General features: G+C 50.2%; 1 protein-coding gene across 4 annotated transcripts in view; it reads right to left on the bottom strand.

The window, feature by feature from the left end:
• Positions 1 to 3,773: 3,773 nt before the first annotated feature.
• Positions 3,774 to 16,625, bottom strand: part of AFAP1L2 (actin filament associated protein 1 like 2) — a 71,972-nt gene continuing 59,120 nt past the window's right edge. For 2 of the 4 annotated variants that reach the window (XM_032988631.2, XM_032988634.2), the window contains 14 exons: positions 16,205 to 16,410; positions 15,470 to 15,649; positions 14,794 to 14,883; positions 13,929 to 14,013; positions 12,593 to 12,697; positions 11,763 to 11,974; positions 9,929 to 10,074; positions 9,298 to 9,409; positions 8,353 to 8,592; positions 8,078 to 8,255; positions 7,718 to 7,885; positions 7,264 to 7,445; positions 6,481 to 6,609; positions 3,774 to 6,130 (listed from right to left, as the gene is read on the bottom strand). In XM_032988631.2, coding sequence (XP_032844522.2) covers positions 6,104 to 6,130; positions 6,481 to 6,609; positions 7,264 to 7,445; positions 7,718 to 7,885; positions 8,078 to 8,255; positions 8,353 to 8,592; positions 9,298 to 9,409; positions 9,929 to 10,074; positions 11,763 to 11,974; positions 12,593 to 12,697; positions 13,929 to 14,013; positions 14,794 to 14,883; positions 15,470 to 15,649; positions 16,205 to 16,410 — 2,060 coding nt within the window. In that variant the 3' untranslated portion in view covers positions 3,774 to 6,103. The remainder of the gene's footprint in view (positions 6,131 to 6,480; positions 6,610 to 7,263; positions 7,446 to 7,717; positions 7,886 to 8,077; positions 8,256 to 8,352; positions 8,593 to 9,297; positions 9,410 to 9,928; positions 10,075 to 11,762; positions 11,975 to 12,592; positions 12,698 to 13,928; positions 14,014 to 14,793; positions 14,884 to 15,469; positions 15,650 to 16,204; positions 16,411 to 16,625) is intronic. The other 2 variants (XM_032988632.2, XM_032988635.2) reach the window with 1 other exon arrangement.

The following is a 16,625-nucleotide window of genomic DNA, read 5'->3' as shown; positions in this document are numbered from 1 at the left end:
CAGTTACCAGTGCTGCAAACACGCCAAGTAAGGACAGTCCCCCAACTGCTTGCAGACAAAGGTCTGGTCTGTTGTAGGCTCTGGACGGAGCCATGGTTTGTACCATCCTGCTGGTCTTTGGACCTTGGTCTATTTGCTTTCAGGTTTAACTGCGTTCCTCCCCTCCCAGCCTCCCTCTTATCTGCCAGACACACTCTGCCTTGGAGTGGGCAGGACCAGGACAACCTCCTGAGTGGTCTCACATGGGTGCTGGGAGCCAAACATGACAGGCAGTGTGCAGGTCAGACGAGGAAGAGGTCTAGACCTCTCTTCCTAGATCTCATCCACCCTTTCATTCTCCTTCTGCTGGCCACCTCTTTGCTCTCTCCTTTGCCAGTGCATATTTTTCTCTTATTCCTTCTTTTTTGCCCATTCCAGGTCAAGTCTCACCTCTTCTTTTTGATGCTGTTTCCACGACTCAGAGCTTTGCTATGCTGCTTTGCTCTCCTTTTGGAGCTGGCTGGGGAGAACAGCGTGCTTGTCCTGGCCTGAACCCAGATGGGTGAGCTGAACAGCATTTCTGTCCCCCCTCATTGTTTTAAGTAATCTCCTCCCCAGTGCAGCAGTGGTCGCTGCAGCACAAGCTGAGCCTCTGGTGGGCTCTGATGGTTAACCTGTCTCCAAAGACAGTTTGGCTGCATGCCTGCATCCTTTGGAGCATCAGCCTCACTGGATCACTAGATCAATTTGCCCATGAAGCTGTAAAATTTACATAACTGCTCCCCCAGGGCCTGTGGTTCACACTGTTGGGTTGTTCTCTGCTGCCTTTCCCATGGCGTCCATCACCTTGGGAGGGCAGGAGCAGCTCTGGACAGGGCTGAGGCAGAGACATTCACTGTGACTGCCAGCACTCATGAAAATAGAGTTTATTGTTCCCAGAAGGAGAAAAATCCCTTCACCCAGATGTCCTGGCCCTGTGTTTGAATAGTAACAGTAGATGTACAAAGAGAGACATAAATTACTCCGCAAGTTTGTTGTCAAAAGAAGAATGGTCTAAAAGCACTCTTGGGATGAAAGCTGGCACTGAGACAGGAGCAGCACTGTCGTACCTTGTGGGAGAAACCAGGCTAGGAGAAAGGAGAATTTCCTCTTTCTTTTCACTGTCACTTCAGTAGATTGTCTGTGTCCTAAGGCACAGTTGAAGGGCTGACATTTGGGATAGAAAGGGAAACTAATCTATTAATTTTACTTACTTGGGCATGGCTGTAGCTAAGCATTGTCTCTGCTGTAAAACTGTCAGTCGTCTCTTGTAGGGGGAGAATGGGCTAGATCAGACTCACAGCTGACACCAACGATGTGGTTTGTGTTTTATGGGGCAGAAGTGCCCATGGAGCTGGCTGGATTCCAGCCAGACTGCTCTGGAAACTCTCCCCGGCCTCCTTGCACATCCTGTGCTGTGTGAAGGGGCAGAGGGACCGCTGCTTCTCACCCTTGCTGCCCCGTTGGGTTTGCGGCTCACTGGTGGTTTCCCTGCTACAGTTTGTTTAACATCATCATTAGTTCACTCCTCACAGCCATTTGTCCTCTACGAGATCAGTCTTCCCTCTCCAACAGAAGCATATTTACCTTGTCTGGCATGCAGCTCTGGAGCTGGGACGTGTTTTCCTAGTCTGATGCAGGTGCTTAAAGCCTTTTCCTTGTATCTCTGTTGCCTGCAGGATACTGCTGAGATTACTTTGCCTTGTTGCAAATGTGGTTTGGTATAATCTTTGTAAGTTTTCTTTGCTTTAATACATAACTAGTAAGCACATTTTTAGAATGCATGGGCTTTATTGGGACAAAGGATGCTTGCCTGGGTCCTGAGCTGGGGGAAACCCTGTGTTTATACTATCTATCTGGTTTTAAGCGCAGATAGACAGACCTCTCTGTGTGACTCAGGAATTGCAGACTGCGGAATCTCATGCTGGAGACAACATTTTAGTGCTGGATGGAATACATCTAGCCCTGTGCATCAGCTTCTCAAGTAGAGATGTTATGAAAGATTGGAAACTCATGGAGGGTTTTCAGGAACAGTGGTTCCTAAACCCAGCCCTTAGCCTCTGGGTGCACCTGGCTGAGGTCTCAGTGCCCAAAATGCTGCAGGGATCCCCATGTGTTGAGGATCTATGTGTGCTGTGACTGTGATCTTCTTCAGCATTTGCAGCTGATGTCTGAGCAACTATCCAAGGCTGCAGCGATGCTCTGACAGTGACAGCAGCCTCCAGCTCTCCTTTTGTACAGAACAAGTACTTCACAAGGTAAGAAGGTGTCAGGGCATTGGGAGGAGACAGGAAAAGCCAAGCTGGTAACAAAGATCAGGATATATGGGATGGTCTTGGAGAGACCTGCTGATCCCGCAGCCAAGCAGGACACTGCTGAACAGTTGTTGGAGCTGTTTTGGTTTTCTTTTTAGAAATATGAGTTGAAGATCCTAGCTAATTTCTAGGCCATTTCTCCTGCAAATTTTAGTTAAAAGAGCAAGTGGTTTGGGTCTCTCACATGATTCCTTATTAAATTCACTCTCACAGACTTGCTTTGATTGTTAGAAATACTTAATGAGAATTTACCTGATGGGAGCTCATTCCCTTAAGGCTGGTTCAATGTTTGAGGCTGGCACAGCCACCGAGGAGGTGAGGTCCCTGCAAAGCCAGCGCTAATCCTGTCTGGCATCAGGGGAGCGCAGAGGACGCCGTCTGTGCCAGGTTGCTGTTAGATGTCTGGGCTGCTGTTACTAACAGAGCTGCGAATTACTCTCGCTCTTTTGGATTGCTGGATGAGCTTTGGCTGGTTGTGGGCCAGGTGCTGACTTTAGGGGAGAGCCTGTTTCTCCATTAAGAAACTGGGATTTAAGTAAGTGCCATGAATTTTACCCCTTTTCTGGGGCCACCCTGTGAGAGGTATAACAGCACTGGCACTGGGTCTGCTGATGCTCCCCTTCAAGCCAGCTGGCTTCTTCAGCTTGCAGAACACCTGCAATCTTATTCTCTTCAGTAGAAGTAAATCAATTCAATTCATACCTGAGACAACTTATACAAACATTTAGGCCAACTTCTTCTACCACTAAGATTTGTTGAGTTGTTCTTTGAGTTGTTTTGAGTTGTTATTTTGAGATTCCTGGGCTGAGGGGCTGACAGGACACTCATGGGCTTGTTGGCAGGTGTGTGTCAATGTGGGAAGCTAGGAAAGGCAGGGGAGCAGGACCTTCCCCAGGGCTTTGGGCTGTAGCTAGGATGCCTTCCGTGGGAGCAGGAGCTAGTAGTGGTACAGTCACCAAAAGATATTTCACAGACGTGTCTGACTTGGTGTCTGTTCTGTGAAGACTGGCCTCAACCACTTTACTCTTTTCCTTCCTTTCCAGCTCAATCCCATCCCGGTTTTCCCTCCAGTGACTGCAGCAGGCACTCACTGTTGCACACAGTTGCTATCTAGTGGCCAGAGGAAGGTAGTGGCTTCCTTTGCTGCTTTTCTGCAAGAGGACTGTGATACAGATACGGGTGGGAATCTGTTACATGTATTCATGTAAATTGTCAGTTATTGATACTTTCCAGTGGGTTAGCGGTCTGAAAATTTTTTTTGGTTGACAGTGCAGTCATCATAGAGGACTAACTTATTTAAATTTAGTCCATTGCAGTTACAGACTCCATAGCTAAGCAACTTTGAAGTAACTAACAGTGTTGGGGGGTTTGATGTACTTGAAATCTACTGGAAGGTAGAGCAGAGACAAGCCCCATTACAAAGAAAAAACACTGGTAACATAATATACTCAACATTTTATTATAAAACCCTCTAAAGCGCCACTTTATAGGTCACAGTTACAACAAAGGAAATGCCTTGAGTTAGGAAAACAATGGGGACACAGAGACATTGCTTAACATTTATTTTTGGGGGACGTGTGTTGCTCAGGACTCGCCTCCATTTACCATCCCCTGATGGAGATACCCCAGCAGGACGACTGAAGCTGACTGGGCTGATGTTGAGAAAGCAGAGTGTCTCTCGCCCATCGCTGTCTCAGTACCACTGTGAAATGTCTGGACAACTTCTGGAGGAGGACAGTGGGGCGTATGGTGAGGACGTGGTACTACACACATACATTTAGGGTGTAGAGAGGGTCTTCTGCCAGCTCAGCGTGGGTCAAAACAAGAGCTTCATGGTGTCTGTAGCCTCCCTGTGTTTTGGAGAGAAAAGGCCCCTGTGTCCTGAACCAGAAGTTTCAGTGGTTTATTTTCATTACTTTTTCCTATGTGCAAACCTTGCACAGGGACAGGCCTGACAGCTGGGGCTGATGAACTCCTCCTGCTGCCTGGGGTTAGCAATTCCTCCATCTGCAGTGCAATGGAGACTTTCAAAGTAAAAAAGAAGGGGAGTGAAGTCACCTTTCTTACCTCCAGGATACCCTAAGAAGTGCTTTGTTGCACCCCAGCTCTGTGGTGGTGGCAAACGAGCCCAGAGCCCCTTGTCAGCACATCCTCACTCACCCCAGTGCCACCACCAGCTCCGGCTGTCACAGCCCTGCACCTCCGCTGGCTGTTGGGCCTTTGTGTGAAGGTGCCACATCCCTTCAGAGGTGCTCTCAGGGCCCGTCAGAGGTTTTCAAGGGTTAGGAATTTACAACATTTTTTCTGTCTTTACCCTGGCTCTGGGTGATGCTCACTGCTTTAGCTGCGGGACCCCGGGAACAACACAGCCCACCCAGTTTTGAACCTGGGCTCCAGGGCTGAAGGACCATCAGAGGAAGCCGGCAGAGGTGTCTCCAGGCCATCAGACATGACACCACATTACAAGGAGAAGAGGGTGCATGGATTTCTGACACTCCTGCACCCCCCTTCAAATTTCAATGTCTTTAGCAGTCCCAAATGTCCAACATCTTTCATTAGAAATCTTGGCTAGGGCAGAGAGGGGTGGGCTTTGTGGGCCACACTGCCAGGGTCTAAAGGCTATATTAATTTTAATAATTTGGGAGTAAGGGCGACAGCACCAGCGGCCCACCAGAGAGACACAGTGGTGCAGCCTTGCAGGTCAGGCTGCTCAGCCCAGCCCCTTTGCATGGGGGTGCCGTCAGCAGATTGTACAACTCCAGCTCTGTGAGGATCAGAGAGCATCGGCAATGTGGTGCTCACATCTGGGGCAGGAACATGGGGACAACTTTACCTCCTCTCCCCTGGGAAACGGCAAGCCCTGAAGGATAGATTAGGATCCAGCTTCCCCACCCAACAGCTGAGCAGGTCTGGGCCTTTGGTAAATTATTAACAAACCTTCAAATATGATTTTTTTTTTTTTTTTTTTTTTCAGAACAAGCTCCTCAGGTGAAGTAGACCAAGATCTTCAAGAAAATTGACTGAAACTGCTTGGCAGATCTTCTTTGCCCAGAGCTCTTGCTGCCACTAGTCTGTAACACAGCTTACAACACAAGAAGGTGAGCAGGGATCTTCCTCAATACTCTGGAAAATCTGCAGCAGGCTGGTAGGAGTAAGCACTTGCTGGGGTGCATCAGAGCACCGATTAAAAATCCCTTGGACGGGCTGCTGTGTGCTGCTCATTCATGGCTCAAGCATTGCTCAGGCATGGGTAGTGCCCTTGGCTGAAGGCTGGATGAAATGCAGCTGAGTGATGACTTGCAGCAAGACAGGCGAGCCTTTAGTTGACTGCAATTTGCCATGACAGGTTGAAAACCACCAGGGTATAAAGAAAAGCAGAGGCCCCCTCTGAACCTACTACTGTCACTAATATAGAAACCTTAATAACTCATTGATAAACCTTCAGAGTAGAAATACACAAAACACCCCTATGTACAGTAACACATTCTTGTTTACATCAACCAGGTTAGGAATTTGATGCAAGGATTGCCAGTGGTTGTTATTGTTTTAGCTACATGACTGGGACTTGTCTGGAAAGAGCAAAATCACTTGGGATAATTCATATTGGCAGCTGTTGACTCCATTGCTGCATCTGAGCAGTTGGCGCGATGTGGAAGAGGCACTTGGTGTGTGGTTGTGTTGCACACCCAACCTCCACCTACAGATGATTGAAGCCCCTTGGCCATGCATGGGCAATTCCAGTCTTTAGTCCATCTCTGAAAAACATGATTCTAACTGGCTCCCTTCTTCTCCCATTCCTGCCAAGGAATAAAGGCACATCGGTCAAAAGGCAAATCTGGCAAGCCACAGGAGCCATAATATACACAGGTCAACCCAATTTTTGTCCGGTACCCAAGTGGTTTTGGCCACAGGGTGGGTCAGGGATGTCAGGGATTGTTATAAGCAATACATACATTTCTTAATTTATTTCCCAGCCAAGGTAAACCCAGGTGAAAAGACCAGAGGAAAACCAGGCTGGCCTCCTCTGAGTGGTGCTTGGTCAGGGGTGCTTCCCAGATGCAAGATCCCCCCACAACCCTGTCCCACCACAGCCAGTCTGCTCCACTGCTTGTCCCAGATGGATTTTTCTCCTGTATGAACAGGTTACCTTAGCTTTCTGTAGAACTGTTCCCTTCCCTGTCACCATAACAGATAAAGGCCGGTTTTTTAAAGCCGTTGCTGAATTGACTGGCGAGTTCTCTGCACTATTTGCTGGACTGGCGCTTTTTGCCTGAATCTACAACAGAAACAATAGAAAAGGTGATGACTTCAGTCTACCAAGACAGATTGCACCCTTTCCCCACTGTCTCCTAGTCACAGTCACATTCCGCTTGCACTAGGACACATATTTTTTCAGTGACATGCTAATTTCAAATTACCACCAGGATATGTGTGTGTGTGTGGTGTATTTAGGTGTTGAGGACTCAAGCAGAGGTCCAGAGTCAGGCTCAGGCAGCGACCATCTCTGTTTTATGGGAACCAAGTTCTCAGGAAGGATTTTAGATGCCTGAATCTCCCCCCACCCTGAAAACACCCCTTGGCTCAGCTGAGTGCAGAAGGAGCTGGGTCCAGACCTGCATGGCCTCAGAGGGTGTTGCTCAAGGTCCTCCAGGGAAATACAGCTGCTCTCCTGAGGCCCAGCCCCTTTCACTTCCCTATCACTGCTGTTACCTTATTATATTATTATTATTATATTTATATTAAATATAATATTTACCATAATATGTAGAGAATATACAAATATATAAATATAATCTATATATTCATCTAATATTACATATTATAATAATATAATATCATTATTTATTATTATATTATTAAGCAGGCTGAGACAGTGCAACTGCCTGGCTGCTGGAAAGCTGCTGTGCATCCCAGGGGTGCCCCCACGTACCCGGGGGGCTGCGTTCTCCAGGTGCGTGGTGTCCACCGCCGTGCCCAGCGTCACAGGGCCAGATTCTGCCTTCTTCAAGTTCTCCTTCACCTCCACCAGGCTCAGCTCCAGGTCCACCCTCCGGCTCTCCTTCCTTTTGCATTCTTCTTCTATCTCCTTCAGTCTCTGCTCTAGGCTCCTGTCTGTGAAGGGAGGAGTAACTTGATGCTGGCTGGGAACTGAGGGGAACAGGGACCAGGGCATGTCCTGTACATTTTCCTTATATTTTCCTCTAAGAGGGACTGTGACAGAGCAAGCTCTTGCTCTAGGGCAAGTTGAGCTATGTGGTTTGGCTCAAAGAGCCAGGTCTCCCCTCTGTCCCTTCTGGTCCCAGGTGGGCCAGGTTCATTGCCCCCTCCTTCCCCATGGTCCTACCTTGGCTCATTTCCACACATCACCTCTTGCCCTGCCCTACCTGTGCTGCCTCCGAGCATTTCCTTCAGCTCCCGCCTCTCCTTGCGCAGCTGGGTGAGCTGAGCCCGGATTTCATCCTTCTCCTTCTCCAGGCGCTCCTTCTCCTCTGTAAACCGCTTCACCTCCACCTCTGTCCTATTCTTGCCCAGCTTGGTTTCCACTGCTGCTGCTGGAAACACAACCCCCCAAAACAAGCTCAGCCAGGGAAAACTGCAGGAGGGAAACCCTTGGTCCAGGCCAGATAAGGGTCTGGGAAGTCACCAACCAGGAGACTCAACAGCCCCTTGGGCACTGTAGAGCAGCAGCAAGCCCCGCACCACAGGGCAAAACTCACCACCTCCCTCCAGGCAGCCCCACTCACCTGGCAGTGGCATCTTGGGCCGGTGTGTGGGCACCAGCTGGGGACTTCCCCCCATCCCTGCGCCCACCGGCGCCTCGGGGGCCGGCTGGGGGAAGGCGATGTTCTGCTGCTGTGTCTGGATTTTGACAGCGGGCATCCGTGGCTGCGCCTCATCGGCTTCTGGCTTCTCTGGGTGTTTCTGGGGGCAGGGGGGAGGGAAATGAGGTGGGATGATGTGGTGGGGGGCACCGGCTCACTGATTAAGCCTGGCCCTGCACCACAGTTTAGGACAGTACCTGCTCCAACGTCTCCGTCACCTTACTACAGGGCTCGGCTTCCTTAGCCACGAGGGCTGCCTCGGCTGCGGTCTCTGCTGCAGCCTTGTTGGCTGCCCTTTCTAGAGATGGTGAGCTGAGGGGTGAAGGCTGGCATGACTTCTTGCCAGCACAGTGTAGGAAGGACTTCACTGGGGTGAGATCCAGGTACACTCTGTCTTGATCTGCCTCCAATTTGCTCTCACTCTTGGGTACTTCTTCCTGCAAAAGGAGAATGTTCCCCTGAAAAGGGACCATCTGCTGTAGCCAGAGAACAGGAAACATCTCACTGCAGAGCAATGTCATCTCAGGCAACCTGGAGTATTTTTCCACAAACCTTAAAGGAACTAAAACCCCATGCTCTAAGTCATTCCATACAGGGCTTTTTGGTGTACTGAAGGAAGGGCCCCTCCTGCTCTCCTTCAATAGGCCTTAACAGGGGTAGCAGCCCCATGCAAGGATCTCACACTGTTGTCCATACAGGAACATCTGTGGATTCTCTGCTGTTCCCCAGATAACAGTCCCAGCCCCAGCATGGCCCATCTTTCTCGTCCTTACACACGGGACTTACTCTTGCAGGCATCAAAAGGAATTTTGATAGACTGGGCTCCAAAAAGCCCGCTACTTATCACCAAATAATCCATGCTGTTTGCTGACGGAAATTGTGGGATTTTATCCCAGCTGCCCAAGGATCCCTACAGCACCCTGCTGGAAATCTCTCTCCCATTCCTTAGTGACTCCTCTCCAGCACTCATTTCTGCCCCACTGAAAAAGCCTGGATTTCCCCAGGGGCCAGGAATCCCCTTTGCTGCTGTTGAAAAAAGCCTCCCCCCTTCACCGCTGGAGCCCCCCTGGCCAGATGTTTGCCCACGGTCTCCACAGAGCTCGCTGCGGCAGGGGGGCTGCCTGTGGCACGGGGCAGCTCACCGCAGGCAGGTCTGGCAGATCCACGTCGTCGTACAGCTCCTCCTGCTGCACCCTGCCCTTCGGCAAGTTGTCGATATAGGCGTTGGGCTCGGAGTACTTCCTCTGCATTAAGCTGTGAACAGGCAGCAGGACACCCCATCAGGAAGGATCGGTCTCGCTGCACAGCTGGGCTGTGCTGCAGTTTGGGGGCACCTGGGCATAGCGGTACTGGGGTCCGGGCAGGGCCACGCAGCTACATTTCCCTTCGGCTCTTTCCTTTCTCGCCCAGACCTCAGACAACAGCACAACCGCCCTGCCGCAGCGGCGTGGTGAGCTGCATGGCTGGGTGCCCACAGCCCCGCATCCCCCAGAGCCAAGCCCACCCCACCAACCTGCCTTTGCAAAAGGCACCTGGGTACATGTCCCGTAGCCCCGTGGCAAGCTGCAGCTCAGGTTAGATGCATCATGGTGGGGCAGTGACAAGCGCTCTCCTGTCCCGCGCTGAGCTTCCAAAGAAAGCGACTGAGCTGCAGCCGGGAATTTCCCACCTATTCCCACGGCAGCCAGCCTCCCCCAGGCAGAGGGACCCCCAGCTCCAGCTTCGCTTCCCTCTACCAGCCCCACACAGCCCCAGCCGGTACCGCTGACGTACAAGAAGGAGTTCTTCGCAGCGCTCACAATGCAGGAAACCCTGTCGGCATCCACGTAATCATAGGTAAATTCCTCCGGGTCTGTTTTCGATCCTGACTCTGACAAGAGGAGGCCCAGCCAGTGGCCCATTTCCTCCGAGGACTTTGCCTGCGAGGTGACCAGACAGATAGAACAGGTTGCAAAAACAGTTTCTCTGCCCTCCCAAGGCTAACACTGGATTAGCCCTGGGTAAGGAAAGTACGCTGGCAGTCCTCTGGGCTTGCAAGGGGAAAGATGAACTGCTGGGTGGTTATATTAGACCTGAAGCTGCATTAAAAGAAGGAAGTACCACCACTCTGAGTATGAAATTATTTGGAAGATATATGAATGCAGCCCTTTGCTTAACTCCTTCCCCAAATTTCTAGTCTGTCTGCATTTTCCTTTCAGTGGTGATCACCTCAGCTGCCTACAAGAGTAAGAGAAGTCTCTGGGGCTGGAGGTGCTGGCAGGGAGCCGGCTTTGGTGAGGAAAGCGTGCGGGTTTTATTTTGCACCAGCAGAGCGCAGCAATGGAATTGCCAAACACAGAGGTGAGAGGAGACCCAAGAACACTCCGGGGAGCCTGCGAGCTCCTTATGCCAGAGCCCAACCAGGGCTGTTTGCACAGGGAAGAGGAAGGTTTGAAGTGGGATCGGAGAACATGAAAGAGAGCCCCTCGCTTTAACATGTTCAGTACCAAATTCCCAGCTGCAGTGAACAATCTGACATTTTCCAAAATGAAGAGTTAAATACGGTGCCTTGAAGTCACCTCTTAGCAAACAGTCATGTGTACTTCCCGGTAGTGGGAGATTTCTACCTGAAGCAAGAAGTGGGCTGATGCAGCCATCTTTTGCTTTGATTTGAGGAGTTAGAGCAGTAAACACTAAGTAAAATTCAGGGCAAGTGATCCCAAACTGGAAAGTATATTTTAAGCTTTCAATCTGTTTTAATTTAGCAGAGACTTCAGTCCCTGGGGACCCTGCCAACCAGCCAGTCTGTACATTGAGTCTGATATCCCAACAAAATACAGATTCTTCCATTCACAAAACGTAAATTTTCCCAGCACCCCTTTTTCACATCTGTAATTAGGCAAAATTTCTTAGACACAGACATACCCTGAATCAGAAGCTAAACAAAAACACCTTCAAACTTCATAGTGGGCCCTCAAAGTCAGTTGTTTAGCTATAAATATTCTACTCACTGGAAAAATACAGGAAATTGCTCACATTGTCCACCTCCTACTATAATCACACTGTCGTCAGAGAGAGCTAAGATTAGAGATAAACAGTCCTGGATGCAGGCAAAGGAACTAACAGATGGAGATGAATTCACTTGCACTTTCAGGGGAAAATCTGTGATTGGTTTACTTGGGATGCATGAACCGTGGCTTTGGGACTCTCTTTTCATAAGTTGAAGTCCTCTGTTCTCCTAACCACAGACTTAAATCCCTAAAGTGGCGTTCTTCTCTAACATTAGCCATCTGAAATGCATCCCATATATCTTAATCATCCAAAGTTATCCTATAGTCAGTGGAGAGAGATGGGCACCTCCAGAGGACCCTTCATCCCATCCTAAGATGAGCGCCTAAGATGAAGGCTGAATGGTCCTCTGGAGGCACCAACATCAGACACAGCCTGGATTACCAGCTAGGTGGGACATCTTCTAGGTGACCACAGGCAGATGAACCCAAGTCCCATGCTTCAGGTTCTGTTTTGCTGGGCTGAGGGTTCCTCTGAAGGACCTCGCTGGCATTTAGGCTTACTAAGACACCCATGCTGATGACTTAGAGCAGAGCTTTCTTGGAGATATACACCCTACCTCCAGGATGACCCGTTCTTCCCCGTTGTGCAGGATGCGGAAGGAGTAGAGATGATCAGGGCTTGGCTCTGGGATAATTTCACAACCTGCCAAACTCAGGGGCTGCTGAGCCAGTTTGCTTCGGTTCTTGTCCTGGTAGAAATGGAGGTGACCATCTTTTATCTGACACCAACGGGACTTCCACTGGCTGTTCACTAGCACATTCAGGTAACCTGCAAGCAAGCACAGGTTACTTAGGCACATTTTTCCACCCCATGGGGAGAGGAAATCCAGACGTATTTGTGGGCATGGGGGTATCTGACAGATGAGTTCTGAAATCACTACACAACACAAAGCCACAAGCAACAACAAAGACAAGCTGTCCTATCCATACAAAACAGAGTGAAAAGGGTAAAAATCTGCTCAAAATGAGACCCTTGAAATTCAGGTTAGGTTTGGAGCAGCAAGTTGGCTGGAAATGGTTGGACAAATTTGGTCCCACTTGGTGAACACCAGCTGACCCACACAGCTCTTCCCCTGCTGACACCCACGCCGTGGGCTGATGCCCTCTGCATGCATGTCTGGTATTACCTGCCCTTCCTTTTGGGTCACTCTGTGAGCTATTGCCTGCCTTTGTAAGCCACACAGTCACCTTGATGTGTAAGAGGCACCACAGCCTTCATGGATTTACTGGCATGGACCAAGCAAATTGTGGCCTCTTTCCCTTTCCCAGCAGGACAGCCTGGCACATCCGTGACTGAGGAGGATGATGCCTGGTGTTCATCCTGCCCTGCACACCGAGATCCAACCCCGTGACAAGTCCCTGCAGAGGGGCTCCTGCTGCCACTTACTTGAAGTCTCCAGGGATCTCTCTGGGCTATCCAGGGAGCTGGATTTTTTCCTCCCGAGGTTCATCAGGTTGCTCAGTTTGAGGCCAGTTGTGCCCTTCTTCTTAACTACCAGAAAAGAAAAAGATACATGCATGGCTTTCCCAACTCGCAGCCATACACACAGCCTGCTGTCCCAGCTGGGTGTCCTTCCCCAAAGCTGCCTGCACTGCTGTCCTGAGCCCCGCAGCACTGCAGCACACACATCCCTTGCAGAGGACAAACCTGCGACTCAGGGACAGACTGTAACAGTCCAAACTCCTGGGAGATGATGAACAAGGTGGCACCAGTAATCTCAGTTAAGTGATTCGCTGAAGATACTTAATCTGTATCGCTTTAAACTTGGGTTAGTTCTGACCAAACGCCAGTCGCTGCAGGAGTTGTGGGAAGGCTGTTTGCACAGGTCTTAATGTGCAGGCGCCAACCACCCTTCATTTTCTTACACTACAAAGAATTGAATTAAAAACTACTACACATAAATGTTAACTGCATTCGAGTCTTTTCCTTTCTAAAAGAGGGACTCAAGGTGGGGATGGGTTAAACTTATGCCCAAAGAGCCTCTTCAGCACTTTCCTACCGAGCACATCAGTCAGTGCATCAATATGGTTGCATAATCATCAGGTAATCCTGGTAAGAAATCAAACTGGATGGTCTCAGTCCAGATTTTCCTTCCCACTATCATAACAAATGATGACATCCTAGTGTAGAGTCGAGCTCCATCTGCTGGGGGTGACTCCAGTGAGTCCTCAGCATGGATTTCTCTTTTTCTCTCTCTCCAGTATATAGGTGTATCCCATCATCCTAATAGAGCATCTCCTGTTTTAACATACCCACCCCATCTTATAGATGGGGAATGCAGCTTAAAGCCCAGAGTTGCATTCCCTAGTGTGAAGATACAACTCTCCCATTAGAGACAGCTCAGCATTTCACACAGGTACTCCAAGTCTCTCCACAGGCATCTCTGGGGAAAGTCACTTAAGTTGCATTTATGCCGTCTCAAACTATCCCTGAGTGACTTGCCCAGAGTCATGCAGGATCTCTGCAGTAGGGCAGGTTTCACACCCGGGTTTCTCAAGCCCTGTCCTAACTCTGTAACTGCTAAGAAATCCCAACATCCACCTGTTACTTCATTATGGAAAAAAAACACTGAAATCAAATTCACAGGCAGTGAATTTACATGAAGTTTTCACCCTGCATCAGGTCAGTTTGAGGTGGCAGTGTCAGGAGAAGCTACAGAAACCCTTGCCACATGCAGGATCAATGTCCCAGTTTCCCTGTCGTTCCCAGGGTGAGATTTTACCATCTTTTGTCTCAGCTGTCTCTGGGTGGCCATCCGTGCTGCTCCCACTCTCGGAGGCTGCAGAGTACCTCTCAGACACCTCCACCTGTCAACAAGCAGCAGACACAAGCTCCGCAGATGCATGCGACCCACCTTTCCAGCCAGCACCCACTGCAAGTGCCTTTTCCCCTCCTCCTAAATTCTGAGGTCTCACCTTCTCCATAGCAGATGCTTTCACACAGACATCCCTCGCCCACCCACCCACGCCGTGCCCTCCCTGTTGTTTCTGATCCTGGCATGGGCAGGTCCAGCACATGAACTGCCCCTGCTGGGCCCGTCTCTGAGGTGACACAGTGGCACCACTGGTGCCACCCTACGGCCTCCTGCCCTGCAGCCTGGCTGGTGGTGGCATTTTCCAGCCCCATATGAGGGCATGGGCAGAAAAACTGGTCCATTTTGGATGTGCACCAGAGACTTACAAAGGATTCTTTCTCCTCCCACTGTTTCGGAACAAGCTGCCCCCAAAGGAGTGTCACCTAAACCTGGACTAGAGACTGGCCCAAGCCCTGGAATCCAAGTGTCTATGTCCCTTCCAAAGCTCTTGGTGAGCACAACTGTCCCATTGGATGAGATAGCGGCTGCTGTCCTGTATGGAGGACAGCCCAATGCTGAGTCAGTTTTGGAGGAAAGATGTGGCAACAAGACTGAGATTGTAAAGGAAATTTTAGATTGTTCCAATAATGCTCCTTTTCAGCAGAACAGGGGTCTGGTTACACCCATTTCAGTCTTTTTTCAGATGAAGTTACTGCATCTACAACCATTACTTATTAAAAGAACAGGGTAGAAAAGCCTAAGTGCTAGTTCTCTCTGTAGAGACAAGGTGTACCTTTGGGTAACTGAGACGCTGCGAATCTGGGATATACTGGTTGCCTTCACTGCCTCCTTCGCACAGCAGACCGCTGGTCTCCTGGATTACCTGTGCAGGAGAAGCCGTGGCCTGTGAGAGAGCTGCAGTAACAGGATCTATACTTCTCCCCCGCCCAGGGCAGGCAAAACCACAGCAGCCTGGGAGGCCCCCAGTTTACAGTCCCTGTGACCCCCGGGACTTCCCTGGTGTCGCAGCAGGCAGCCAGCAGAAACCACCAGAGCCAGGCCAGCCAGGGAGAGGCTGCCAGCAAAGGCAGCCCTGGCACGTCGCAGCCCCGCTGCCGCCCCAGGCTCCACGAAGGCTCCTTCTGCTGCTGCCATTTCAGGGAAAGGGCCACATCTCCCCCTGCTCTCATCCAATTTATGTCGGGCACCCACCCCAGGCATCCTTCCTGGCGCAGCAGCTGGGCTGGGAGGTCCCTCCGCAGCCCCTCGCGTGCTGAAGGCGGCAGGGAGCTGCAGGAAGAAGCTGTGCTGGGACATGAAAATGAAGTGGTGTGTTTGTATACGGGCTTGCAGTGAGGAAGGGAGCCAGAGCACACAACGACAGGACGGAGATAAGATACGGTATCCCAGCAAAGCCAGGGTAGCAGCATGGGAGCACCAGCGGGACAAGCCCCAAAGGCACCACTGACCCTGAGCCACTGCTCTGCCTGGTCTTTACTCTGCAGCCCCAGCACGATGACATCGGCGCTCATGGGGATGATCTTCAGCTTATGCTCTTTCTTCCTCACTTGCTTTTCCTTGTGAATGACAGTGCAGCCCAGCAAATTCACGTCGAGCTGAGGGCTGTGGTCTTTGGAGCTCTTGTAGCACTGGGGAAGGAATACGGGAGGGCAGGTAAGAGGCTGAGGAGGAGCCTTCCTTCTCACTCGCTGGTGTGAACTCAACCCTAGAAGTGGCTCAGTGCAACCACACACATTAAGTGCACTGAACACAAGAAGGTCCTACAGGTCCTACAAGGGCGCATTGTCTACACAGGCTACACACAGGATGTCTCCAGATATGCACACACCTATGTACCTGCATATATAGTCTGAAATACCTCTCACAGATACTGCTAGAGGGTCAAATATGTGGTTAGCCAGTGGGATAAGCATCCCTTCTGCTTCACCACTGCAAAACGTTTCCCCAAAAAGTATGTGCAGGCATTCTGGGAGTTTGGGATTCTGGCCACAAATGTGCCCTTGTGCCCCCCTCAGCAGCCCTGTGCCCACATCCCTTCTGAGAATGGAATGAGATCCCCAAATCTCTGGGACAAGGCTTTTGAATCATTGCTTCTAGAGGTACTCTAGTTAGCATGGCCTGAGGTGCCACTTCCCCAGCTTACAAAAAGAGGTTGTTTTAAGCAGAGTGGAAGAACTACCCACCAGCAACCTGGTGTCCTTGATAACACACAGCTGTTTTGCCCACTGTCCCAGCCACTTCTTTCTCCACAGGAACGCGCAGATGCGGGCGTCCTTCATCAGCTCAATGGTGGCCTCTGTGGATGGCCACTGATGGGTTGCTGACTTGCCTTTGCTGCTCTCTTCTTCATCGTAAGATTCATAGGAGCTGCTAACAGCTTCACCATCTTCTATAACAAAAGTAAAGCTTTATCATTAAATACATTTATAGGACAACTCTAAGCTTATTTCTTGCCTCAGCCATGCTCACACATGCAAAAGCTTCCAGCATAGGGAGGTGTCTTTTGAGGCTCTCCTGCAAGAGGATAATCAATACAAAAATAACCCTTATAGATCATTTTTTCTCTCTAGCCCAATATCAATCTCCTTGCAATGTTTTGTGCCT

The sequence above is a fragment of the Tyto alba genome, unplaced genomic scaffold (genome assembly GCF_018691265.1).
Source record: "Tyto alba isolate M040663 unplaced genomic scaffold, T.alba_DEE_v4.0 Super-Scaffold_1, whole genome shotgun sequence".
In the NCBI taxonomy this organism is placed as follows: Eukaryota; Metazoa; Chordata; class Aves; order Strigiformes; family Tytonidae; genus Tyto; species Tyto alba.
The sequence above is the reverse complement of the archived record's forward strand: the minus strand, read 5'-3'. Positions and strand labels throughout refer to the sequence as shown.